Genomic DNA, 26,985 nt, shown 5'->3' with positions numbered 1-26,985 from the left:
GAACTGCCTGAACGAGGGAGATTTTATGGCTTCCCTAGACATGGAAGACGCATACTTCCACATCCCAATTCATCCAAAACATCGAAAGTATCTCCGATTCACTGTGGCTGGCGCCCATTATAAGTTCAAAGTGCTCCTGTTTGGGCTCAAATCGGCTCCAAGAATATTCACAAAGTGCCTGGCTCCTGTAGCGGCAACGTTGCGTTCTTGGGGAATCCAGGTCTTCCCGTACTTGGATGATTGGGCTTTGAAGGACCTTTGATTAACCAATGTGAAGAATGCAATTTCAACATGTCGCAGTCTCTTTGCATCTCTGGGACTAACTGTGAACATAAGCAAATCCCAGTTACATCCAAAGCAGATCCTGCCGTTCCTGAGAGCACGTCTAGAAAAATACAATGCAAGGCATTCTTGTCTCAAGAAAGACAGTTTCGCCTCCAGAAATCGGCACGTCCGGTTTCAAGAAGAAAGTCACTTTCTGTTTGCCTGTTCGCTTCGCTCCTGGGAATGTGTTCTTCGGCCATAAATCTCATCCCCTTGGCATGCCTGAAAATGAGACCTTTACAGGAGGAACTGCATCTTCAGTGGAAACAAGCGACGGGTTGTTTCGACGACGTCATCAAAGTCACTCCACGAATGGTGGATGCTCTTCAATGGTGGTCTCTGTTACCCAATCTGACACAAGGACTCGCGTTCATACAGAAACCACCAGGCTTCGTTCTGACAACAGATGCGTCAATGGAGGAATGGGGAGGTCCTCTCCAAGATTTACAAGGCAAATGGGCTCAGAAGTACAAACAACGACACATCAACAGTCTGGAACTGCGGGCAATCTTCCTATCATTGCAAGCGTTCCTTCCAAGGATTGCAGGATCTTCGGTATTAGTTCGAATCGACAATACCACCAGCATGTTCTACGTGAACAAACAAGGAGGGACAAGGTCAGCGACATTGTCAAAGGAAGCTCAGGAGTTATGGGACTGGCTAACACTTCACAGCATAACTCTCAAAGCAAAACATGTCGGAGGCCTCCACAACACAATAGCGGACAAACTCAGCAGGTTCCTATCAGACTGCCACGAGTGGGAGTTAGAGCATGTTCAGGTGAACAGGGCTTTTCCAGGCTTGGGGCAAGCCGGCTTTGGATTTGTTCGCAACAAAGCAAAATAAGAAATTCCGGTATTACACCAGCAGATACCCTCAACAGGGGTCACGAGGGAATGCCCTGTCCATGCTCATGGTCGGGGATCTGTGCTTACGCTTTTGCCCCGATCCCGTTGATTCCAAGGGTGCTGCGCAAGATGAAATTGGAGAGCAGCCGTCTCATCCTGATTGCTCCCGGTGGCCGTGCCAGTACTGGTTCCAAGAACTTCTGTTGCTATCCCAGGACCGTCCAATCCGTCTTATTCCAACTCCAACAATGCTGTCGCGGAACGAGGGACAGATACTTCACCCAGAACCTCAATCTCTAAAATTGCACGCATGGCTCCTGATTTCTTAGAATTTCATGACCTTCATATTCCTCAGGATTGCCGTGACATCTTGCAAAAATCAAGAGCACAGAGCACATTGAAGACTTATCGTCTTAAACGGAAGAGGCTTTGCTTTTGGTGTGACTCTAACGGTATACACCCGATTGAAGCTCCTGCAGAGAAAATTCTTCCTTATCTACTGCATCTGGCTCGCTCTGGTGTCTCTTTTTCATCCATAAAAGTCCATCTAGCGGCTCTATCCAGGTTTAAGAAAGTGGCCAACATTCCCTCACTATGTTCGTCCTCTCTGATCAAACAGTTCATGAGAGGTCTTTTCCGAGCTTATCCTCCGGTTAGGCCTCCTCCACCGGAATGGGAAATCCAATACGGTTCTCTCACAACTGATGGAACATCCATTCGAACCCATTCATAAAGCAGACATCAAGTATCTCACGTGGAAGGTCGCCCTTCTTCTAGCCTTAACGTGTGCCAGAAGAGTTAGTGAAATTCAGGCATTCACTATTAAATAACTTTTCCTACATTTCTCTAAAGACTATGTCACTCTTCGAACTAATCCAACATTCATACCTAAAGTACCATCACAGTTCCATTTAAACGAACCGGTGCAGTTGAGAACTTTCTTTCCAAATCCTACTACATCGGTGGAAAGAACACTACATTCTTTGGACATCAAACGATGTTTGAAATTCTACCTGCAAAGGAGAAAAACCTTCAGGAAATCTGATCAATTATTTGTGGTCTTCGGTCAAACCATGCTTGGTGCAGCAGTCACAAAAGCCACAATTTCCAGGTGGATAGCTTCCGCAATCCATTTCTGCCATATCAAATCGAACAGACCACTACTGAGAGAGGTCAAGGCTCACTCCACAAGAACTGTGGCAGCGTCTACAGCATTGTTTGCAGGAGTGACACTAGAAAATATCTGCCGTGCTGCGACATGGAACAATGTCCACACGTTCACAGGACATTACTGCCTGCAATCAACAAGCCAAGAGAATGCAGCAGTTGGTCAGGCTGTCTTACGACACCTATTTCTTTAAGAACGACTCCAGGTAACTTTAATTTGGTATTTATACAGAGGTATACATATAAAATATATATTTATGCAGTTATGAAAACCAAGTATCGTTTTTATGTCTATATATCAGGCAACGGAAGGGGGAAGTACATATTTGCACTTTAAAAGGGAGGTGACCCCACACACGTCATGTGATCAAGGCCCTACGCGGGCTGAAACGCGTCGTGGCGGTGGCGGTGGTGATGGTGTTAACTGCACCATCTATCTGGGTTTGCCTCGTGTAATTTTCCTGCCTTGGAGCGTGGTTGGAGGACGAATTCTGTGTATATATATATATATATATATAATATCTATATATATATATATATATATATATATCTATATATATCTATATATATATATATCTATATATTCACTGAAAAAACCATAGGTTATAGACCATATATAGTTAGGAATTAGCATTTACAAAACCTTGAAAATTCACTGAAAAAACCATAGGTTATAGACCATATATAGTTAGGAATTAGCATTTAAAAAACCTTATTTTACTCACACAAAACCATTGAAATTCCATATATAGTTAGTTGCACTAACTATATATCGCGCACCCGCAATCCACTGCTGATCATGTCACATATTACGTCATTCATGACATGGTCAGTGACATCACTGATGACATCACTGATGACATCTCAAATGACATCACTGATGACATCACTGCTGACAACATCCAGTGACTGTATGTTTCTGTAAAGTTAAAATATGTCTTACATATTGAAGAATGAGTGGATGTATAAGTGTCTGGATGAAGGATTTAGTAGGTGCGTGACTGACTGTATGAGTGAGTGATTAAATGTGTCTCACTGAATGCATGGGTTAGTGACTAAACTGTCTTAATTTGTGCATCATTATGTCTGTTGTGATGTAAACTGCTGCATGTGTTGATCATTAGCTATACAAGAGGCTATATGTGTTATTAATTGGTTGCCCAAGTATTTCTATGGGAGATTGAGTTTGTGTGGGGGTGGCTGGAAGGTGTGTGACTCTGTGCATAGATGTGTGAGCAGTTTATTCACTAGGTGTATGAGTTCAACAGTGCATGTGGAAACAGCTACATGGGCAGTTGACTGTGTGCATGAGTGTATTGATGAATGAATGGATATCTCAATGCTACATGTCATAGTAAGTACATATGTAAAACACAGTACATGTGAGAGCTGGCATATATAAATAACTGTGCATGAGAGCCACTGAATGAGTGAGTGGTTGTATCGATCATTGTGAACTTGTATCAGGGATTGTATAAGAGAGTAAATATGTGTTAGTATATGTTTCAATAAGTAAGGTGTGTATAACTGTATAGTTGAAGAAATGGAGGTGAGATTGTTTCTTTGCATGACTGACTGGGTGTGTGAGTAACTCCATGGATGAGTGGCAGTGTGTGAGTGTCTGTATACACTGAGTGTATCTAAGGTTATATTAGAGTCTGAAGAGGTTTATCGTATTAGCACAAGAATGATGTCAAATGAGACGTCATCAGTGATGTCATCAGTGATGTCATTTGAGATGTCATCAGTGATGTCATCAGTGATGTCACTGACCATGTCATGAATGATGTAATATGTGACATGATCAGCAGTGGATTGCGGGTGCGCGATATATAGTTAGTGCAACTAACTATATATGGAATTTCAATGGTTTTGTGTGAGTAAAATAAGGTTTTTTAAATGCTAATTCCTAACTATATATGGTCTATAACCTATGGTTTTTTCGGTGAATTTTCAAGGTTTTGTAAATGCTAATTCCTAACTATATATGGTCTATAACCTATGGTTTTTTCAGTGAATTTCAATGGTTTTTTAATAGCAAATATCATAAGCTGTCGAATGTCAAGTACGTGGTAAGTAAAAACATTTTCGTGTTTATGCACACTGATCTGCTTTGAATGCTGCCCCCCATCTGAATGGAGAGGAATGCACTGAGACGCCAGATCATTCACTAATGTGTAGGCACATACAGTTACACGGTTCATGCAACAAACACCGACCAAATATGGCTTGCGTGTTGCAAGGCACGCCAGTTCCTGCTATCATCCCAACGTTCAAGTTGTTGGAAAATGGTAGTTATTTGATGCTCAATAATGAAGATTGTTCTGAGTTAATTAAAAGTATTCCTTTTATCGTAACAGTAAGTGAACGGGTTATTTGCTGCAGAAATGTTCTATTTCCTCCCACACATGAACATAGGGAGTTTTCAAACTGGCCACAAATACCAACCTTGGGACAGATTTCAACGGCATGGCAAGAATAAGAGCTCTTTTGTCTCACAGAGAGGTGGCCTTGAGTTCGGCCCGTGAAACTTTCGTGCTTCACATAGCGAACACCCGTACAGAGGTGCAGACCCTTTACAATTCAGATTTGCCTTTCAATTTCAGCAAGATGGTTCCGACTATCTTTAACGCATCCTCCACAAAGGCCCTGGCGCACTTTTTTAAAGTTGTTACCAGTGGTCTCGTGACTTCATTTGAGAAAATCTTTGGAGTCATCCCTGCTTCCTTTCATTCTATTTTCTCCACTCTGGTTCGTGGATTGGCATTTTTACTTGCATTACCAGCGGACGCTCTTGTGCTTTTTTACATTTTTAAATATGGATGTCCCTCCTATGCAACCTCCCACCCTGCAGCTGCTGACACTGTTCCGCAATCGCATGCTAGAATATTATGGCACAATGCCGTTGGCGATATTAAGCACGGCATATGGATTATCTTTTCGATTCTCCTACTTCACCTGTGTCCAGCCTGTATTTCACTGCCTGACCTGTGATTTCGATTGGGCCATTGATTTGTGTCTCTGCGGACCGGTTTCTCCTGACGTCGACTTTAATCAGCTGATGACTCCTATCATTACTCACGAGTTGGTTTGTCCTGGCGAAAGGATTATGGCTGTGGCATTGATGCATGGACTACTTGGTCCCTGGAATTTACTGGCGGCAGCACAGTCTTTCTTGGAACAGAGCTTTCTTGAAAACCCACCGAGCTGTCCTCTGATGGTGATAGAGGATCCGGTGCTGGGAGAGCACGTATGTTCTTTTCCGCTTTTAAATTGGATGGCTGAACTGTTTTCGGATGAAGACGGTGACTTCCTATTGGAGGCTGTTGCAGCTTATTTTGCATACACAGTTATGTCATAGACCTTTTTCATGTTTGATATGCTGAGTACTAGCATTTCATTGACAATTCATTGACTTATTTGTCAAGTTTTTATTATTTACCTTGCCTATTGGCTTAAGACTCGATAAAATACTTGGCTATTTTATTTTTCTTTAGCATTAAATTTTCCTAGTTTTTAATGCTTTACCTTGCGGACCGTCCACATATAAACTTGCAATCTGCTCTCATGAGATAGCACTTCTATTATCTTATTCAGTTCGTTTCCGGATCATGGGGAGGTGTCATCTAGGTCCTGGATATCTTTACACCGTGTTAAGTTAGCATGGGCTCATTACCGGTTTAAACGCCATTTTTCATTTTTTGCAACTTCTGCACACGACACTTAGTTGTTGCTTTAGCTTTCCACCTAGTAGTTCATCGTGGTTTACATGAGAATAATATGTTATTGCTCTACTATCTGCTTTGCTTGTTAAACTATATCTGTACAGCGAGTGCTAAAGTTTCAAGAACAACACGATACAGAATTGTTATGAGGTCTGATCTCCACGACTTCATACTCATAACATAAGTGCAACTTCTGCCAATTTTGGGCATGAGGCGGGTTTTATATTGCTTTGCCGAACACACATACACAACAGTTGATGCGGTTCACATGAAGAGAGAGCTGGTGTATGCTGATGTGATTCCTTCAAATGTAAGACACTAAAGTATGGGCACGCCCTAAACCAACACAAAGAGACCTTCTTAGCAAATAATATAATATGTGTATTAGGGAGGGTGAGATATAAGCAGCCGCGGGCCGTGGAGGGAGTTACGGTGAGGCAGGGAGGCGGGGAGGGGGAGAAGCAGGGTGGAGCCCTCTCTACCTTGCCCCTCCCCCTCCCTGCCTCCCTGCCCCACCGTAACTCCCTCCACGGCCCGCGGCTGCTTATAAGTGTTGCTAACTCTTATTCATTTACAGCATGTTAACATACTATCACCATTCGCTTTTTATGTACTAGTAACTATGCTGGTAATTTTGCTACTGATAATATGTGTACTTGTATTATCTAAGATACTACGCCTGAGAAGACGGCATTAGTAAATAAACATTTCAAATACACATGTGTTCTTCTTAACTCCATGTTCTGGTTTCTAAGAAATATATAACGACCGACTGTTCATGAGTTCCACGTATCCTGAGGTACTATAAGTTCATATTCTGGATTGTCTAAACATTGAGAGTTTGTTATATCCAATGTGACACTGTACCTAGCTTGCTAAGGAGTTTTTGATTACTAACGTGAGTTTTGGGACACCCTAATTCGCCGAGGTTCCAATCCTCTGTCCACAGTTCTGTGTGAGAACAGAAACCCTGCGACAGGGGCACCCCCGACCCTTGCTGGAGCTTCATCTCACTTGCGATACAACTCCAGCAATGCGCCACCTTTACGGCACAGATACATCACGCATCTGTGCTGTTTTTGCCCCATGATGCGCCGCATTGTAAATGCAGCACACCATAGGTGACGGAACAGCGGCACAGAATGACTAACACATCCCTGGTGATGCGCCAGTCATCATAAATGTATCCCTATGCTTCTTATCTTGTTAGAGATGAACCGCCATATGTATCATCAAAGTTTTTTGCATTTCCTAAATAGCGAACTTTAAGGAATAAATAGCGATTCTTTACCATTCCTAGTTTGCGATTAGCTATTTGCTAATTACAAATTACCCATTCATTTCCTTCATTTCCATAGGGCGGTTGGACTCACTTTTAGCTCGAACGGCTGAATGGATTTCCACGAAACTTGGCAAAATTGTAGGGACTGGTAGCCCGATGTGCCTTTGCTATGTCTCAAGATATATGCTCCAGTGGTTTTTACGAAAATTAACTTTGAAAAATATATATTGGGCTACATTGGCCTATATATATGTTGGAGCCCAAATGTAGCCCAATGAAGCCCAATGTAGCCCAATGTAGCCCAAAGATGGCCGCCAGACACACAAAAAAACAAATGTAGCCCAAATATCAGCCAGATGTAGCCCAACTATAGCCCAGTGACAGAATGACCAATCAGCTTCGCAAACCTCCGTTACGCGAAGCGGAGCGCTGTTACAGATATATATCTTTTTTTGAACGTTAATTTCTCAAAATCCACTGGAGCACATATATTGAGACCTAGCAAAGGCACATCGGGCTACCAGTCCCTAATATTTTGCCAAGTTTCGTGCAAATCCATTCAGCCGTTTTATTATTATTATTATTTTTTTTTTGCCCCGCGGGGCCCTTTTAAAACCTCCACATCAAACCTAGGGGGTCAGCGAGGATCTACTATGCCCCCTTATAGTTATTTCCCCCTTTGTTTTGACCTCCTCTTGTCTCTCGATCCTACCGAGAGACAAGATGGCGGCCGCTACGGACTGTTTGGAATGTTGACAGACGCCGGAGAACCAATCAGCTTCGCTTCACAAAGCTCCGTTGCGCGAAAAGTACGCGTCCTGGGCCGCTGCCCAGTCCGCTGTTACAGATATATATCTTTTTTTAAACGTTAATTTCTCAAAATCCACTGGAGCACATATATTGAGACCTACAAAAGGCACATCGGGCTACCAGTCCCTACAATTTTGCCAAGTTTCGTGCAAATCCATTCAGCCGTTCGGGCTAAAAGTGAGGCCAACCGCCCTATGGAAATTAACATGGGAAAAACGCGTTTTGGGACCCCCCTTTTTTCTCGGCCCCCCCTTGACGAACCCCCCCAAAATTTTCAGGGGCTGCTCAGAAACAAAATGTGCCATTTTCCTGAAAATTTCAGCCAATTCCATCCACAAACGCCAAAGTTATTAGACATAGAATTTTCAAAAATCCCATAGGGAAAAAATCCTAACTATATATACCTACTGGCGACCGTCAGTAGGTAATATATATATCTATATATCTATATATATCTATATCTATATCTATATATATATATATATATATATGAAACAATCTCAGCTTTCTCTTGCCTGGAGCCCAGTCACGGATACCGACGGCGCAGAAGAGTATATATATATATATATATATATATATATATATATATATATATATATATATATATATATATATATATATATATATATATATATATATATATATATATATATATATATATATATATATATATATATATATATATATATATATATATATATATATATATATATATATATATATATATATATATATATATATATATATATATATATATATATATATATATATATATATATATATATATATATATATATATATATATATATATATATATATATATATATATATATATATATATATATATATATATATATATATATATATATATATATATATATATATATATATATATATATATATATATATATATATATATATATATATATATATATATATATATATATATATATATATATATATATATATATATATATATATATATATATATATATATATATATATACTCTTCTGCGCCGTCGGTATCCGTGACTGGGCTCCAGGCAAGAGAAAGCTGAGATTGTTTTATATAGATATAGATATAGATATATATATATACATGTGGAGTGGAATAGAGGGAGTTGCGTTGAGCGGAGTAGTGTTATATATACCGCTCTACAACACTACTCCGCTCAACGCAACTCCCTCTATTCCACTCCACTCTATGGTACATGTCTCCACTCTATGCCACTCCACTCTATAACATTCTATTGTGCCATTCCATTCTCTTACACTACCCCACTGTATGCCACTCCACGCTGACAATCTACTCTGCTCCATGCCACTCTACTCTGTTCTACCCTACACCACAACACTGTATTCTACTCCACTCCACGCCACTCAACTCTGCTCCATTCAACTCTGCTCCATTCAACTCTACTCCACTCAACTCTACTCCACTCTATGCCCTCACACTCTAGGATACTCCCTCAATGTCACTCCATGACACTCTACTTCACATCACTCCATGCCATTCAACTTCTCTCTACGACACTCTACTTTACGACACTGCACACCACTCATTTACCCCACTAATTTTTAGCCATGCTGAACCGAAGCCCCGCTGGTGCACAACCTGGCTAAAACATATTGGTAGAGCCAAAAGCTTTTGCACAGGCGAGACCTATTGACCTAGCCATTGCTTGTTCGCATTGCTTTAGCTGTCTATAGCGAGTTCTAAACTTGTTGGTTGCAGGACCTGATGCAACACGTATGGTAACACTGGAAGTAGTTTTCAGTTATTTAGTTTTCAAAATTTCACTTGCATGGAATAATGGCTCCACCCTGTATGTATTACAAGGATGCGTTACATTGCAAGCCAGACACATTGGTATAGCCAGTGCTTGTTGTAGACTTATCCAGTTCTAGAGAGAATATAGTGTTTCTTATCAATGCCGTTGTTTTGTTTTTTTTCTTTGTATGAGAAATTACAATCTGAAAGATTTGAACAGTTTATCATTTTCTAATCTGGTTGTGCCGTTATAAGCTAGGGGATGGGGAAGATTCTTCTTGAAGTTATTTTTGGTCTTACAGGAGAAGAAGATGGAATTAATACTCATGGGAGATATACACCCTTGCTACCAGACAACAATTACTTTCCTTCGACTGTATGGCTCTAGCCCTTGCTAATTCTCATAGTTTTTACTTGGTAAAAGCATCTCCCTGTTTCTTATTTGCTTGACCTCGAAAATTCCACTCTTGTTGGCGCATTAGTGCTTGGCTCACAACAAGGCTTCTTCCATGTTTGCAGTATTCTGTTTCTCAGTACATTTGACTGAATGTGGATTTCGCCAAATATGTTATCAGCATGTGCTTCAATGCAGACCACAGGCTTTACTTTATTGCTGTACAAACTAAGTACACAACTGTATCTTAAATCTTGTGCACTCATCATTCTCCAATATCTCCTCTCCTGTAGGCACCTCTCCTCTTGTGGTATCCTGATGACTAGAAGTCCTCAAGCCATCTGCATTGTAGACCTTGATCCAGCCATCCAGCAAAGCCGAAGTTTCCTTGGATTTACAGGGCCACTGACCAACAAGAGGAAAGAGTACTCCGAGAGGAGGATCATGGGGTAATGCGTCCTGACTCTATTTTCTCAGACTATTGGAATTTCTTTTATGCTGTCTGCATTCATACTGTCAGCATTCCCTGTCCTCCTGCACTTGCCTAATCTTAGTGCTTTGAAACCTGTTGATGGGCTGCTAGAACCTGTCTCTCCAGGGTCAGTTTTTTAAATTAGTTTTCATTGTTATCTTGATTTTAAAGTTTATTCTTCTCCCCCCTCCCCCCCCCTCTCCACTAGCTATTCCATGACTGAGATGTACGAGGTGGTCTCCAATGTGGATGCGTACAAAGAGTTTGTTCCCTGGTGCAAGAAATCATTAGTTGTCTCCAAGCGTACTGGACATGCCAAAGCCCAACTCGAGGTGGGATTCCCCCCACCTCGATCATCACCACAGTCCGACCACATCTGGTAAAGGTATGTTCCAGAACGACTCACCTTTTGCCAAGGTGGGGATTCTGGGATCTCATATGGGTACAGGATTGGCAATTCAAACTGTGGGGTTGTTTTTAAGGTAATATTCTTCTACAGGCTGAATATGTTTGTGGGTGTTTTGAGTCCTGTGACATGCTTTGGACCTACTATGTTGATAGCCAGTCTTGTTACGTGCCTCAGGAAATATGCAAAGGGCTCGATGCCACCGTGATTAATCCTCTAATGATCTACGAGCGTCTTATGTAATATTACTAAACTGGGTGCCTGCCAGGAAGCAGGCAGTGCTTTTGTCCTCTTTAACCTTGTTTCGAATAGCTTTCCTTTCTTTTTGTCCCAGGCTGTGTGCACTGACGGGCGTCTCTTTAATCACCTGGAAACGGTTTGGCGCTTCAGCCCTGGCATCCCGGGATACCCACGTACTTGCACAGTAGATTTCTCAGTAAGTAGCCAGTGCATGTATTTTCTGGTAATTGGACGCACACGTTTTTAGGGAGCAAATCAAGACTTTAGGCCCATATAGTCCGGTAAATTTAATTGACAAAATGGCCCGCGTGGGCTCTGGTCTTGCTCTTATATTATCAGTGCTATTCGCTATAATTGGTCTACTTTGAATGTCTTGAACATTGAACACGTACCTCTTCCACATCGAGCACTTGCCAGGTAAAAAAGTTTCTTCCAATTTTTTGGGATCCATGTTTAACTGTAGCCAGTCTAAACGATTTTTTATTTTTTTTTATAATAAATCACCAGCCAAAATTTAAAAATTCTAGTTATCTGGAAAAATACAGGCGTTCTAGGAAATTTCCATTTAAAACCAGCATTTGCAAAGCCAAGAAGTCTGGGTTTAGCTGGCAGCCTGTTGGTGTTGTCAATGCTTGTTTTGTTTTGTGACTGTTTTTGTAAAACTGTATTGTTGCGTGGGCTGCCGGGCCCTTGGCAACATGAAAAACAGTTGTCTAAAAGCATTAATGTTTTTGGGGCTTAATAAAGCACACATTGCCATTGCACTTTGTCACTAATGTGCCTCTTATGAAAGAGCGGACAGAGTGCTGTCACAGTAAAGTTAGCCAATGGCTGAAGTAGGCTGGCCTGTGACCCATGTGTATGCAAAGTGGGCCGAAGAAAAATGTGAATGATACAACAACAATCCAATGGACAAAGAAGGCAGACTGGAAGCCCCTATGAATAAGCATATCATTTTTTTATTTTTTGTATAATATATGCATTACACTATGGCTTTTGCTGTTTTTGGGGTGATCCGTAAACGGGCTGGAAGAAAGGCAGTGGGGGGTCCTAAAACACATTTTCACCATGCAGTGTTGCATAAGAAAATTGAAATCTGTTCAGTCGTTTTTGAGAAAATAAGGTTAAAAATGTATAAATATAGCAATGCGGTACTTCCACGAGGCCAAAATAGGAAATCGCATGGGCTGGCTGCAATCTGAAGAAAATGTTGCAGCCGCCCTCTTGGGACTTAGTCCCCGGCTCCTAGAATTTTTTTTTTTAAAAACACAGGAGTACCCTGACTTCCTAACCTATGTGCTATATCCGCCACCCACCCTGTGTGGATCGACAGATCCTGGCACCAAACAAGAATAAAAAATGAAAGGGCGTTTGCTGCCCAAAGGGTGAACCCCACACATTCGGTGTGCGCGACAGGGGTTGGGTGGTTGTGGGTCCTTGAGCCTCATACAGCAGCGGGTTAAGAGCCTGTAGGGAGTGGGCACAGACCAGGCTCTGCAGTTAACCTCACACTGCGCATGGCTTACCGTTTGCTGGGGGTTGGGCACAGGGCCCTGTGCTGAACCCTACACTGCAAACAGCCAAAGGCTGTGTGCGAGGGTTGGGCGCCCTTGGCCAGGCCCTGCATACAACCCAAGGCTGCACACAGCTGAAGGCCATGTGAGGCATGGGTGTTGGTAAAGTAAGGTATGGTAATAAAATGTTCGAGGCATGTGGGCTGCTAAATTCATATCTTAGCATTAGATCGCCGCCTAGTGTTGGGCTCGGATGATTGCACATTGTTGTCCTGGAAGAGTCTTCGAAGTATCCTGAGATAGGTGGCTCCTCCCCTGGACTACAGTGCGCATGGGCATCGGCTCCATCCCCAGATTGTTTTTTTCCGCCATTGGGTTCGGATGTGGTCTCGACGTCTTACTGTCGGAACCAAGTAAAACTAACTTTTAGCGGCCAAAAGGCCTCGATTTCATTGCGTCGGTATTGTCTGCGCACGGTCTCGAGTCTTCCGTCTCTTGGAGCCGGAATAAGCGGAGTTTTCTTCGCTCTCTGAACTTTGAGGCCTTCTGGTCGCGACACGACTGCAAGCCTTTTCGGACATGGAGCGGAGCCCGTTTAAGTACTGCCCGCTCTGTGGGTCCAAGTACCCACACATCGATCTACACCCCGTCTGTAACAAGTGCCTTTCGCCTGACCACGACGACGGAAAGTGCAAATTGTGTGCGCAGTTCCGCTCCAAGAAAACTCTCAAGCTTCGGCGCGCGGTGCGCTTGGAAGCTAAGCAAGCGGCCCCGGATCCGGAGAACATCTTCGGCGACCAGGACGAAGAGGTCCAGGGTCACCATCTACAAATCTCCCCACCAGAGACGGAGGTCGAGGCGGATCCGGGAGACGACGACGGAGTCGCGGGTCAAGGCCTTGAATACGTCGAAGAGGTAGGAGACGACGATGAGATTTATGGGGCCGCGGCAGACAGCTCGGGGGACGAGCTCTGCCCCGAAGGTTACGAAGATACCGACCGGGACACGGGATCGCCTGTCGGCCTTACCCAAGACCCGTTGCCGCAAGCCACAGCCCCGCCTTCGGGCCCGGCTACGGACTCGCTTGCTGAGCAGACTGTTTCGAAAACGAAACTGAAACCATCGGGATCGACGACACCTAAAATGGCCGACCCGAAAACGAAACCGAAACTTAAGGACTCGAGTGTCCCTAAGATGGCGGCCGTGCAGGTGAAAAAGACGGTGCCCGCTACCCCATCGGCTCCGTCGACCTCCGGTCCGCAGAAGCCGAAGAAGTCCGTCGATTCCGATGCTGCAAAATCGAAACCGACGGCTGAGGAGGGGTCCTCCAAGAAAGATGGTCGGCACGGGTCAGCGGCTACGACGCCGTCCAAGCCCGCCAAAGTCGGCTCCAAGGAGGCTACGCACAAGAAGTCTGCGCCCCGGACTCAGGAATCGGAGGCGGTGAAGACGGGTTCCGTGCCCAAAGCGCACAAGGCCCACAAGGACGTCGGATCCGAGGGACCGATCAGACCATCCTCGTCAGCGACGAAACCCACTGTGAGTGAGACGTCCCTCATCGCAGACTCACTGCAAAGAATCAGGGAGAAAGCCTTTGCCCCGTCGGCTCCGATACCATCGCCGCAGCCGCAAAAGGACACTCCAGCAAAGCCTTCTGGGAAACTTCTCTTTCTTTTGCCACCTAAGGAGGCGCCGAAAGCGTTTTCAACCAAACCGGCTCCGAAACAAGTTTCTTCGTCGGCTGGCCCGCTTCCACGTCGGGTACTCGAATCAGAAGACGATTCAGAGCATTTCATCGACGCTGACACAGGCAAGCTGACCCTCTATAAGAGGAAAATCACTTCGGAGCCAGTGGACTCCTATGTCATCCCACTGAAAAAGAAGAGGGTGCCCCTTGACGCCTCAGGCCTCACGGAGCAAATCCAGCCTCCTCCAAGACGGAGCCCTACTCCCTCCCCAGAACACTCTGCGGGTGAGGGGTATTATGAGGACGAGCAGTACAATTTCCCTATCGATGAACCTGATGCACAACCGGATTCATACGATGACACTGGTGACCAGAACACCCAGGGTGTGGGGCAGGACCCGCAGCTCTTTAATGCACGTGCATCCCCGACTGAGGACTCAGCAGGCTTTCATGCACTACTTGAAAGGGCGGCAGCCAATCATGATGTGGACATGCATGCCGACCCGGTTGAGGAAGACTTCCTTTTCGACACCTTTTCAGTCTCTGAAAGGACAGTAAAGACACTTCCTATGCTAAAAGGAGTCCTCAAACATGCTGGGGACATTTTTAAGGAGCCTACAAGAGCGAGAGTGGTCAACCCTCGCATTGAAAAGAAGTACAGGCCTGCACCTGCGGACCCCGCCTACATCCCGGGACAATTGCCACTGGACTCTCTTGTGGTCGCCAATGCCAGGAAGCGTGCCAACTCCCAGACAACGGGTGAAGCTCCTCCCCCGGATAAGGAGTCCAAAATGCTAGAGGCAGGGGGCAAAAGAGTAGCTGCAAAGGCATCAAACTTTTGCCGCATCGCCAATACACAGGCGCTCTTGGCGCGTTACGATAGGGCACACTACGACACCCTAGAACAGGTTGTCCAACACCTGCCTCCACAGTTCCAAGAAGCTACACAACTGCTCATTAACGAAGGGAAGCTAATCTCAAACGCAGCCATCAAGTGTGCGCTTGACGCTGCAGATACAGCTGCTAGGGCTGTCAACACTAGCGTTATGCTGAGACGACAGGCGTGGCTACGCATCTCAGGCTTTAAACCGGATATTCAGACAACAATTCTTAATCAACCGGTCAATCCTGATAGTCTGTTTGGTCCAGATGTTGACACCACCCTAGAGAAAATAAAAAAGGACACGGAAACTGCTAAATCCATGGGGGCCCTGCAGTCTCAACAGTTTCGTGGCAGCAATTTTCGTCGCTCAGGTGCACGTGGGGTCACCAGAGGACAAATGGGTCAACAATCCCAGTTCTCAAAAGGTGGAGCGCAATCCTCGTTCACGAAACAGAACAAGGGAGGTTACAGGAATAACAGCAACAGAGGTCGCGGCAGAGGAAAGAACAACCCCCGCTCCTCTACTCCAAGCAAACAGTGACTCTCTGTCACTGCCCCCCGACCACCTAACACCTGTCGGGGGGAGACTGCAGCAGTTCCTGCCCGTCTGGAAAAACATCACCACAGACAGGTGGGTGAGACAACTAGTCCAGTATGGTTATTGCCTAGAATTGAAGTCCACTCCACCCAACATCCCGCCAAGGTAAAGGCCTATGTCCGCAGAGCACTTGCTCTTATTGCAGCAGGAGGTAGTGGTGATGCTGCAAAAGGGAGCAATCGAGCAAGTGCCGGTGGGAGAGGAAGGCACAGGGGTATATTCCCTGTACTTCCTTATTCCAAAGAAGGACGGATCTCTCAGACCCATTCTAGATCTACGCCCCCTCAACCTGTACATACTATCGGAACATTTCCACATGCTTACACTGCAACAGATTCTTCCCTTGCTAAACCAAGGAGATTTCTTAGGAACCTTAGATCTCAAGGATGCGTATTTCCACATTCCACTACACCCGTCACACAGGAAATACCTCAGGTTCACTATTCAAGGCAGGCACTACCAGTTCAAGGTCCTACCCTTCGGAGTCACAACAGCCCCGAGGGTGTTCACCAAGTGTCTGGCGACAGTAGCGGCGCACCTCAGGAGGCAGAACATCCATGTCTACCCCTACCTAGACGACTGGCTCGTACAAGCCAAGTCAGAGCAGCAGTGCGCCGCGGACATGTCAACTACAATTCACCTTCTTCACGATCTGGGTTTCTCCCTAAACTACCCAAAATCGCATCTTCAGCCGGCACATGTCCGGCAGTTCCTAGGTGCAACGATCAACACCCTGACGGCCATGGCTCAGCCAAACCAAGTCAGGATAGACAGCATGCAGGCCCTGATCCAAAGGTTCAGCCCACAACACTCGCTTCCAGCGAGAGTGTTCATGCAGTTGATAGGCATGATGGCCTCCTGCATCTTCATAGTCCCTCACGCACGGCTACACAAGCGCCCGCTCCAGGAGTGCTTAGCGAATCAGTGGACACAGGCTCGTGGACAATTGACAGACCTAGTGTTGGTTACCAGTCGGGCATACGACTCTCTGCATTGGTGGACTCCACACAACCTTTGCAAGGGCCGACTGTTCCAAGAGCCTGTGCCGCAGATTGTCCTGAAAACGGACGCATCTCTCCAGGGATGGGGAGCTCATGTGCTCACTTACACAGTGCAGGGACTATGGTCAACGCAGCAACAGAAGATGCACATCAACTATCTGGAACTGATGGCGATCTTCATGGCGCTCAAGTCCTTCATTGTACATCTGTGCAACAAGGTCGTGCTAGTCCGGACGGACAACATGACCGCGATGTACTACATTCAAAAGCAGGGAGGCACCCACTCGCCACAGCTGTCTCATCTGGCTCAGAGCATGTGGAAGTGGGCCATTCAGAGGAACATTTTCCTCATGGCAGAACACCTCCCAGGAAAGGACAATCAGATGGCGGATCTGCTCAGCAGGTACAGCCATCAAATGCACGAGTGGGAGTTACACCCATCTGTCCTCCACCCGTACTTCCAGCAGTGGGGTCATCCGGAGATAGACCTGTTTGCCACAAAAGAGAACGCAAAATGCCAACACTTTGCCGCCAGGTTCCCTCACCCACAGTCGCAGGGGAATGCGATATGGATGAACTGGTCAGGCAAATTTGCGTACGCTTTTCCGCCAGCCCCTCTAATACCGCTGGTCGCAAGAAAGCTAAGGCAGCACGAGATGACTCTCATCCTAGTTGCTCCAACGTGGGCGCGCCAAGCATGGTACACCACGTTCCTCGAACTCTCAGTGGTGCCGCATCAAAGACTGCGTCTCACGCCCAGTCTTTTGACGCAGAACCATGGAGAAATTCAGCATCCAGATCCGCAACAGCTCAACCTGGCGATCTGGCTCCTGAGGTCCTAGAGTTTGGGTACCTTAACCTGCCTCCAGAATGCATGAGCATCATCAAGGAGGCGAGGAAACCAACTACTAGAGCATGCTATGCTGCGAAGTGGAAGCGTTTTGTCATCTACTGTACGGCCAATGACATCAACCCGCTTGATGCATCTATCCCCAACATCATCTGCTATCTGTTGCATCTTTACAAGTGCAATCTGGCGTACACTTCCATTCGGATACATCTATCCGCCATAGCGGCTTATCTTCAGAACAGGCAGCACCTCTCTGTCTTCAGAGTGCCCGCCATTAAAGCCTTCCTTGAAGGTCTGAAAAGAGTCATTCCCCCAAGGACACCGCCAGCTCCAGTGTGGAACCTCAATGTCGTCCTCACCAGACTGATGGGACCACCATTTGAGCCACTGCACTCGTGTGAACTCCAGTTCCTTACGTGGAAAGTAGCTTTCCTTATAGCTATTACGTCTCTGAGGCGTGTCAGTGAGCTGCAGGCGCTCACAATCCAAGAGCCATTCATTCAAATTCATCCAAATAGGGTAGTGCTACGCACTAACCCCAAATTCCTTCCGAAGGTGGTGTCACAGTTTCATCTAAACCAAACTATTGACTTACCAGCATTCTTTCAAAACCCGCAAACGGTGGCGGAAAGAATGCTCCATACCTTAGATGTACGGAGGGCGTTGATGTACTACATAGACAGAACACAACCCTTTAGAAAGACAAAACAACTCTTTGTTGCCTTCGCACCACAACACAAAGGCAACCCAATTTCCAAAGCAGGGATAGCCAGGTGGATTGTTAAGTGCATCCAGATATGTTATCAAAAAGCCAAACGCACTTTAACAATACCCCCCAGAGCGCACTCCACACGCAAACTGGGGGCATCCATGGCTTTCCTAGGGAACATTCCTTTAGAGGATATTTGCAGAGCAGCCACGTGGGTCACACCACATACCTTCACAAAACACTACTGTGTTGATGTGCATTCCAAGCAGCAAGCAGCTGTAGGACAGGCTGTTCTCAAGACACTTTTTCAGGTTTCTGCAGCTGGCACGGGCAACCGCCGCTGATGGAGGGACTGCTATGTATTCTATGCTAAGATATGAATTTAGCAGCCCACATGCCTCGAACTGAATATGCTACTTACCAGTATGCATCTGTTCTTGGCATGTAGGGCTGCTAACATTCATATCGCCCACCCTCCTCCCCGGTGCCTGTCGCAGCTGCAGATATACTATTGTATTTATTCATTAGCATGGACATCCTTTACACTTTTCACTCCATCTTCTGCCACAATGGCGAAAAACAATCTGGGGATGGAGCCGATGCCCATGCGCACTGTAGTCCAGGGAAGGAGCCACCTATCTCAGGATACTTCGAAGACTCTTCCAGGACAACAATGTGCAATCATCCGAGCCCAACACTAGGCGGCGATCTAATGCTAAGATATGAATGTTAGCAGCCCTACATGCCAAGAACAGATGCATACTGGTAAGTAGCATATTCAACAGGCCTTGAAAAATCCTAAAAACCTTAGTAGACCTGCAGGTCTAGTAACCTGAATAACCTACTCAACCTAAATGTAATGTACTTGACCCGTAAACAGGTCTCAAATTGTGTGATTCAAGGCAAATACTTTATTTAAGAGTCCCCCTTTTGTTCATTATCACATTTGAGAGCACCTTCAAATATGTGAGTTCAGCATTTCTGCTGTACAAAAAAGACCTCTTTATTTTGATTAAATAGACTAAATGTTTGCTCCATGCATAATAAGACTCTAGCCCAAATATAGAGTACACATGGTCCTTAACTTGCCTTTTAGTTCACTAATCGCATTGCAATCAGGGCAGGAGTGTTTCTCAATAGACCTACCTCATAAATATTAATGAGGTAGGTCATAGTTTGCAAACCATTAGGAATTGCAGCTATCACTCGGATGGTGGACAGCCGGGGTCAGCAGACCACCATGTCTGTGATTGCTTTTTAATAAAGCAATCTTTTTTTTATGCAGCCTATTTTCCTTCAAGGAAAACGGGATTTGTTCAAAAAGAAAAAAATTAAACGTTAACATTTTGACCACTGCCTTCTCCTAAAAAAATATTTGTATCATCATTCATGGGGACCCCTACCCGTTTGCGGATAGTTTCCACCAGCCTTGAGGTGTCGGTAAAAAAATGAATGTTTTGCAACCATAATTGGTTGCAAAATATTCATACATACCATTGCAAATCGGTATTAGGAAGGAATGCCCTAACTGCCGTCTCTTAGGGAACAGTAAAAGATCTAGAGTGGTGGTTAACAAACTGCAATTGGGTCAGCTGTAGACCGTTCTCTAACCAGATCGGACAGTGGTGACTGATGCGTCATGCCTGGGATGGGGCGACTGGTCTCCAGCGGAATGCAGAATCCACATCAAACTATTGGAGCTCCGTGCGATCCAGCTGACATTGAAAACCTTTCTAGCCTACATCAAGGGAAGGTTAGTGCAGTTGTTCATGGACACCACCACTGCCATGTGGTACTGCAAAAAATGGCTGGCTGGGGTCGGGGACCCGTTGTCAAGAGGCCCTGTGTCTCTGCAGCTGGCTGGAACGTCAGGGCATGTCCTTGGTGGGTTAACATCTGGCGGGCTCTCTGAATGCCTGGGCAGACAAACACAGCCTTAGAGGCTGAGTGTATCTCAAATGGCGTCTCCATCCGGAGGTGGTACGAGATATCGTTCAACAGTGGGAAAAGCCTTAGACGGAAAAAAAGCATTGTTGTTTTACTTTGACTGCACAAAAGATTTCAGAGTGGACGACCAACTCTTCATGGGGTATGTCGAAGCCAAGAAGTGAAAGCTGTCCCGAAACAGACCATCTCTCAATAGATGTCCCATAATTAAAATGTGCTACCCACTGGCGAAGAGGTAACCCCCAGGAGGCTTGCATGCTCATTCCACCAAATCTAAGGCTGCGACCACTGCGTTAGCATGCTTAGTTCTGGTCCTGGACATCTGCCAGGCAGCAATGTGGGTTTCCCTGCACACATTCATCAAGCACTACTGCCTGGACAGTCAGAACTTGCTAGTGTGAATTCGTTCTGCAGACTCACCTCTGGGAAGGTATTGCTTGGGTATCTCTTCCAAGGTAAGGAATCTATGGCTACAAGTCTCTATTGGATGAATAAGTTCTGTAGTAGGGGATCGCTGTGTATAGACATAATCTAGTGAATAGTCCTGCCCATGTGCGTGGACCCCGGAGCAATCAAAAATAATCTCCTAAGGTGTCGAAAAATGCAGAACTGCACAGACACTTAAGAGAGAATTAAAGACCGATAATGCAGCCTATATCCACATGCTACACTGTCCAGTACTTCGACTAGAAATTCCACCAAAAATCCACTAACAGCAAAGCCTGTCCAGATTTCCCTTGCTTTACCAGCAAAATCCCTCTGGAATGATAGAGAGGAAGACATGGACATACAAACACCATAGGCTGCCATTATGTGGCTCAGAACAGGATACTGTGCCTTTAAGAGAACTTCACAGTATCCCGGAATGCACTGCAGGTCCCTTATACTTTCAGTTCTTTTTTCCGGCTCCTGCAAGCAGGACCCTAGAGCATTGAGCTCTCCCTTTTCAAGGGTTTATTGGTGATTTTTTCACTTTTTTCAAATTACTTGAGTGCTTTTCTTGAAGTACTTTGCTGTTTCTTCCTGTTTGTCTTTGGGTGCACTCTTTTATTGTCAAATATGCCTGCTTTATTCGACAAATGCCCTGAGTGCTCCAGGAAGAAGGCCAAGTCTGACCCACGCAAGGTGTGTATCATCTGCCTTCCTTCATCCCATGTCCCAGAGATATGTGACATCTGCCAGGGTTTCTCTAGCAGGACCCTGAGGGATAGGATGAAGATCAGGCTTCAGGGCCTCGAAGACAGAAGACGGAAGGCACATGGTGGGTCTGGAGGGGCTTCGTCTGCCCATGCTAAGGCCTCTGGGGGGCTCCCCAGGGGCAGGAAGACCAGCAAGCGTCCCCATTCTCCGTCTGTGTTGATTGCACCGACTACGGCGTCGAGAGGGATGACTGCAGTCTTTTCCCCGTATCCCCAGGGCTCTGGGTCGAAGCGGCATCGATGTTCGACGTCAGGGATTTGACCAGGCCGCCGTCGAGATCTCTGGTGAGGATTTTGTCGTCGTCATCGTCGGAGCCGTCGTCGAGTAATCGACGTCGAGAGGCCCGGGGTCAGGGCTCGCCGTCGAGGCGACACCGCCGTTCGCCGTCGGCGAAGAGGAGAAGGTCGTCGTCGAGGGGATCATTGACGTCGAGGAGAAGGTCGCCGTCGAGGCAAAGGAGATCGCTGGCGAAGGGGGTCGCCGTCGAGGCGAAGGGGGTCGCAGTCGAGGCGAAATAGGCGCTCGCCGTCGAAGAGACGGAGCTCGCGGTCGAGGGGCCGACGTTCGCCGTCGGGTCGCCGTTCTTCTACGCCGAGAAGGCGCGAAAGGAGTTCTGGCGCCAGGAGTCAGTCTGACAGGCGTCTAGTGCCTTTGGGAGACTCCCCAAAGTCCCAGCCTAGTAAGGAGGGCGGGTCACCGGGCTCGGTGTAGTCTGTTGTGTATACCCCTGCTAGGCCGAAGACAGTTACTCCTCCTCCTCCTCCGTTACCGAGAGGACCTCCTCCGCGGGCTCCCAGCCCGCCTCCACTTCCGCCTCCTCCTCCTCAACCCCAGCCTCAGCTTCCACCTCAACCTCAGCTGCCGGCTGATAAGCCTCCTCCGATTCCTCCGAGGACAGGTTCATTGCCACGATTTCCGACTCCTAAGGGGACCCCTCGGCCGAGAGCCACAGCCAAGCAGTCACCCGCCCCAGTGGAACCGGCAGGGCGACCGAAGCCAAAGAGGTCACGATCCCGCTCCGGACGGAGGGGGCGATCGCGCAGTAGTCAGAGATCCTCCAGGAGGTCAAGACGGCGCCACAGGAGGCGCGGATCACGGTCCCGCACGGACTCTTCCAGGACCCGGTCCTACTCACCGACTTTGTCGGACTCCCCGGGGACGAGAGTGTCTCCTGTGGACGATATCAGCACGTTCCAGGACGTCCTCCTGAGGGGTGCAGCAAAATTGGGAATCGCGGTGACGGCTCGAACACCTACGACGTCCCTGATCTTTGAGACGCTGCATCAGAAGCATTTGTCTCGTCCTTTACTACTGCTCGTACCAGGATTGGTAGAGCCTGCGGAGGAGCTGTTCCTCACGCCTGCAGTGACGAAAGCCGCTCCATCCCGGCTTCTGAAGAAGTACAGGGCTCCGGATTCCGACCCGGCTTTTCTGCGGATAGACCAGATTCCGGACTCCGTTATAGTGACGGCAGCCAGGAAACAACACTCTACCTTGCAGTCTTCTATTGTGCCTCCTGATAAGGAGAGCAGATGGATCGACTCCGCTGGCAGGAAGGCCTGTGGGACAGCATCTACGGCCATGAAGGCCTCTTGCGATACGGCTTTGCTGGGACGTTATGATCGTGCCCTGTGGGAATCCCTCCAGCAGTTCGCGGAACTCCTGCCACGAGATAGGAGGGAGGATTTCCTGGAGATCCAGAAAGAAGGGATGCTGGTCTCGAACCAGGTCATCAGCGCGGCCGCTGATGGCTCTCTTTTGGCGGCCCATGGGTTTTGTCATGGGATCAACCAGCGACGCCATGCCTCGCTCAGGCTGACATCACTCAAGCCGGAGGCCCAGCAGCGAGTGGCTAATCTACCCTTCTCGGGGGAGACCCTGTTCGGCAAACATGCGGATGATGAGATGGCCCGCATGAAGGCGGAGGCCGAGACTCTGACGGCTGTGGGCTTGGAGAAGCCCAAAGAAAAAGCCTACCACCCGTTCCAGAGACGGTTCGGGGCGCAGGGCAGAGGGCAAGAACAGGCTTCGGGACAGCAGCAGCAACAACAGCAGCAGTTCCGGAGGCCCTTCCAGAAGCGCCAGAAGGGTAGAGGAGGTCAGCAGTCCTCTACAGCGAACCAGGGTGCGGCCGGGTCTAGACCCTGAGCGGTTACTTCCCCGACATCCGTTACCCGCTCCGGTGGGGGGAAGTGTTCAATTTTTTCTGGTAGAGTGGAGAAAAATTACTCGGGACAAGTGGGTGCTGAATATTGTTTGCAATGGATACAGTCTTCGGTTCACCAGCCTGCCTCCATCAATTCCTCCGGTCAGCTCGCAGTTTCAGCTGCGCGAGCTCCAGGCGGAGGCCGATATCCTGTTGAGGAAAAGGGCGATAGAATACGTCCCTCTGTCTCAAAGAGGAAGAGGTCTGTACTCCTGGTTCTTCCTGGTCCGCAAAAAGGACAAGAACGAGTTCAGGCCCATTCTGGATTTGCGACAAGCAAACAAGTGGATTCGCAGAGAGAAGTTTCGCATGCTGTCGTTGCATCAGATTTATCCTCGGCTGCAACAGGGAGACTGGCTGTGTGCCATAGACCTACAGGAAGCGTACTTCCATGTGCCCATTGCACACAAACACAGGAAGTTCCTGCGATTCCAAGTCGGCGCCAATCATTATCAGTACACAGTACTGCCATTCGAGCTGAAGTCTGCGCCCAGAACATTCTCGAAGTGCATGGCAGTGGTAGCTGCACACCTAAGGAAGAACAAGGTGTTCGTCTACCCGTATCTGGACGATTGGTTGATCAAGGCCGCGCACTTCCAGAAGACGTGCGTTCTCTTGAACAAGCTGGGGTTGCACATCAACATGTCCAAGTCTGTCCCGACTCCGGTCCAGTGCATACAGTACTTGGGAGACTCCATCAATACGCTGTCAGCAAGCGTGTCTCCAGAGGAGAGACGATTATCACTCCTTCGGAAGGCTCAGGCTCTTATGACCGCTCCAACTACAACAGTGAGGACGGTGTCTTCTCTACTGGGGTCGATGGCCTCTTGTATCTTCCTCACGCCACACGCACGGCTGCACATGAGACCATTGCAGGAGTGCGTGGAGGATCAGTGGGATCAGAGGAAAGTATCTTGGGACGACAATATACGACTGTCTCTGCATGCTCTTCGGTCTCTGAAGTGGTGGTGTTCAGCGGAGAATCTCCTCAGAGGGGTTCCCTTTCACAAGGACATTCCCACGCAGACTATCGTGACAGATGCGTCGCTCAACGGCTGGGGGCGCACTCCGGAGACTTCCAGATTCAAGGGACGTGGTCCCCGACGGAGTCGACGTACCACATCAATTTTCTGGAACTCAGAGCTGTTCACTTGGCACTGAAGGCCTTTCTTCCGTCCTTCCAGACCAACTCTCTGCTTGTTCAGACGGACAATACGACCACGATGTATTACCTCAACAAGCAGGGGGGGTCGAGATCGCGCACTCTGTCTCAGGAGGCGCAGGCGATCTGGCACTGGCTTCTGGCCAGAGGACTGACGATAACGGCTACCCATCTACCAGGTGTGCAGAATGTTCAGGCAGACCACAAATGGGTCATAAACGACGAGGTACTAGGAGAAGACTTCGCAAGGTGGGGGACTCCAGACATAGATCTGTTCGCCACCGCCGAAAACAGCAAATGCCGAGACTTCGACTCCAGGTACTACCAGCCGGGCACGCTGGTGAATGCGTTATGGATCAACTGGTCGAACAGCTTTCTGTACGCTTTTCCATCCATTCCCCTGATTCCGACAGTTCTCATCAAGCTGACCCAGTCCAGGGCGCGGATGATACTGATTGCCCCGGAATGGCCCAGACAGTGGTGGTTCATGGACCTGCTTCACCGGTCTCTCCTTCCTCACATGAAGCTGCCGTGCAGGCCGGACCTTCTCACGAAGTTCGGGGGCCAGATGTTGCACCCCAACCTCTCGTCTTTGAGATTGGCGGCATGGCTCCTGAGATAGTGCAATATGGCCATCTGAATCTCCCAGAAGATTGCATGGAAATACTGAAGGAGGCTAAGCGACCTTCCACTAGGACTCCTTATGCTTACAAGTGGAAGAGGTTTTGCATCTGGTGCAAGTCCAAGAACTATGACCCGACGACATGTAAGGAAAATGTCATCCTTCCATATCTTGTACATCTGGTGCAGTCTGGCCTTAATGTCCATTTCATTAAGGTTCATCTGGCTGCATTTACTGCCTACAGGAAATGCCCTTCACAGACTTCCTTCTTTCAGATCCCTGTGATCAAAGATTTTTTCGGAAGGCTTGAAGAAAGTGTTCCCTCCTGTCCGGCTTCCTTCGCCTTCATGGGAATTGAATGTAGTGCTGTCCAGATTGATGAAGGAGCCTTTTGAACCTATTCATAAGGCTTCGTTGCAGCACCTGTCCTGGAAGGCGCCGTTCCTCGTGGCCATTACATCGGCCCGCAGGGTGAGTGAAATTCAGGCGTTGTGTTGCCAAGAACCTTATACTGTATTTCATGCTGCTAAGGTTGTTATGCGTACTCACCCTAAATTTCTTCCTAAAGTTATATCTGACTTTCATGTTAACCAGACCATAACTTTACCTACGTTTTTCCAGAATCCTTCCTCTCCAGCGTAAAGGTCCCTGCATTCCCTGGATGTCAGGAGGGTGTTGAAATTTTATCTGGATAAAACTAGGGATATTCGTAGGTCAGACCAATTGTTTATCAATTATGGATCAGTCAGGATAGGTCTTGCTACCTCTAAACAGTCCATTTCTAGGTGGATTGTGTCCTGTATACAGTTGTGTTACCAAAAAGCTGGTAAGACCTTGGGGGGTAAACCTAAGGCTCATTCCACCAGGGGCAAAGCTGCCACGACTGCTTTGCTCCGTAATGGTCCTATTGCAGAAATCTGCAAGGCGGCCACTTGGAGGTCGGTCCATACCTTTGCTAAGCATTACTGCCTGGGCACGGATGCCAGGGCTGACGCTCAGGTTGGGCAGGCTTCGCTGCGAAATCTGTTTGCACAGTAGTGGTGTTATTTCCCTTTGTCCACCGCCGCTTTGGTGTGGGGATGGGCTTGCCATTCTATTCACTAGATTATGACTATACACAGAGATCCCCTACTACAGAAGGAGTAGTTTCTGTCCTGTAACTCCAGT

At 47.1% G+C, this 26,985-nt stretch overlaps 1 protein-coding gene across 1 annotated transcript in view; it reads left to right on the top strand.

The window, feature by feature from the left end:
• The window catches only part of COQ10A (coenzyme Q10A), a 144,794-nt gene that overhangs the window by 91,738 nt on the left and 26,071 nt on the right, over window positions 1–26,985 (top strand). The window contains 4 exon segments of the mRNA XM_078686157.1: window positions 10,615–10,770; window positions 11,002–11,138; window positions 11,141–11,178; window positions 11,534–11,635. Of these exon segments, the coding sequence (XP_078542283.1) occupies window positions 10,615–10,770; window positions 11,002–11,138; window positions 11,141–11,178; window positions 11,534–11,635 (433 nt within the window).

This window comes from Lissotriton helveticus, chromosome 1_1 (assembly GCF_964261635.1).
Source record: "Lissotriton helveticus chromosome 1_1, aLisHel1.1, whole genome shotgun sequence".
NCBI classification, from domain to species: domain Eukaryota; kingdom Metazoa; phylum Chordata; class Amphibia; order Caudata; family Salamandridae; genus Lissotriton; species Lissotriton helveticus.
This window is presented reverse-complemented; position numbering and strand designations above follow the sequence as displayed.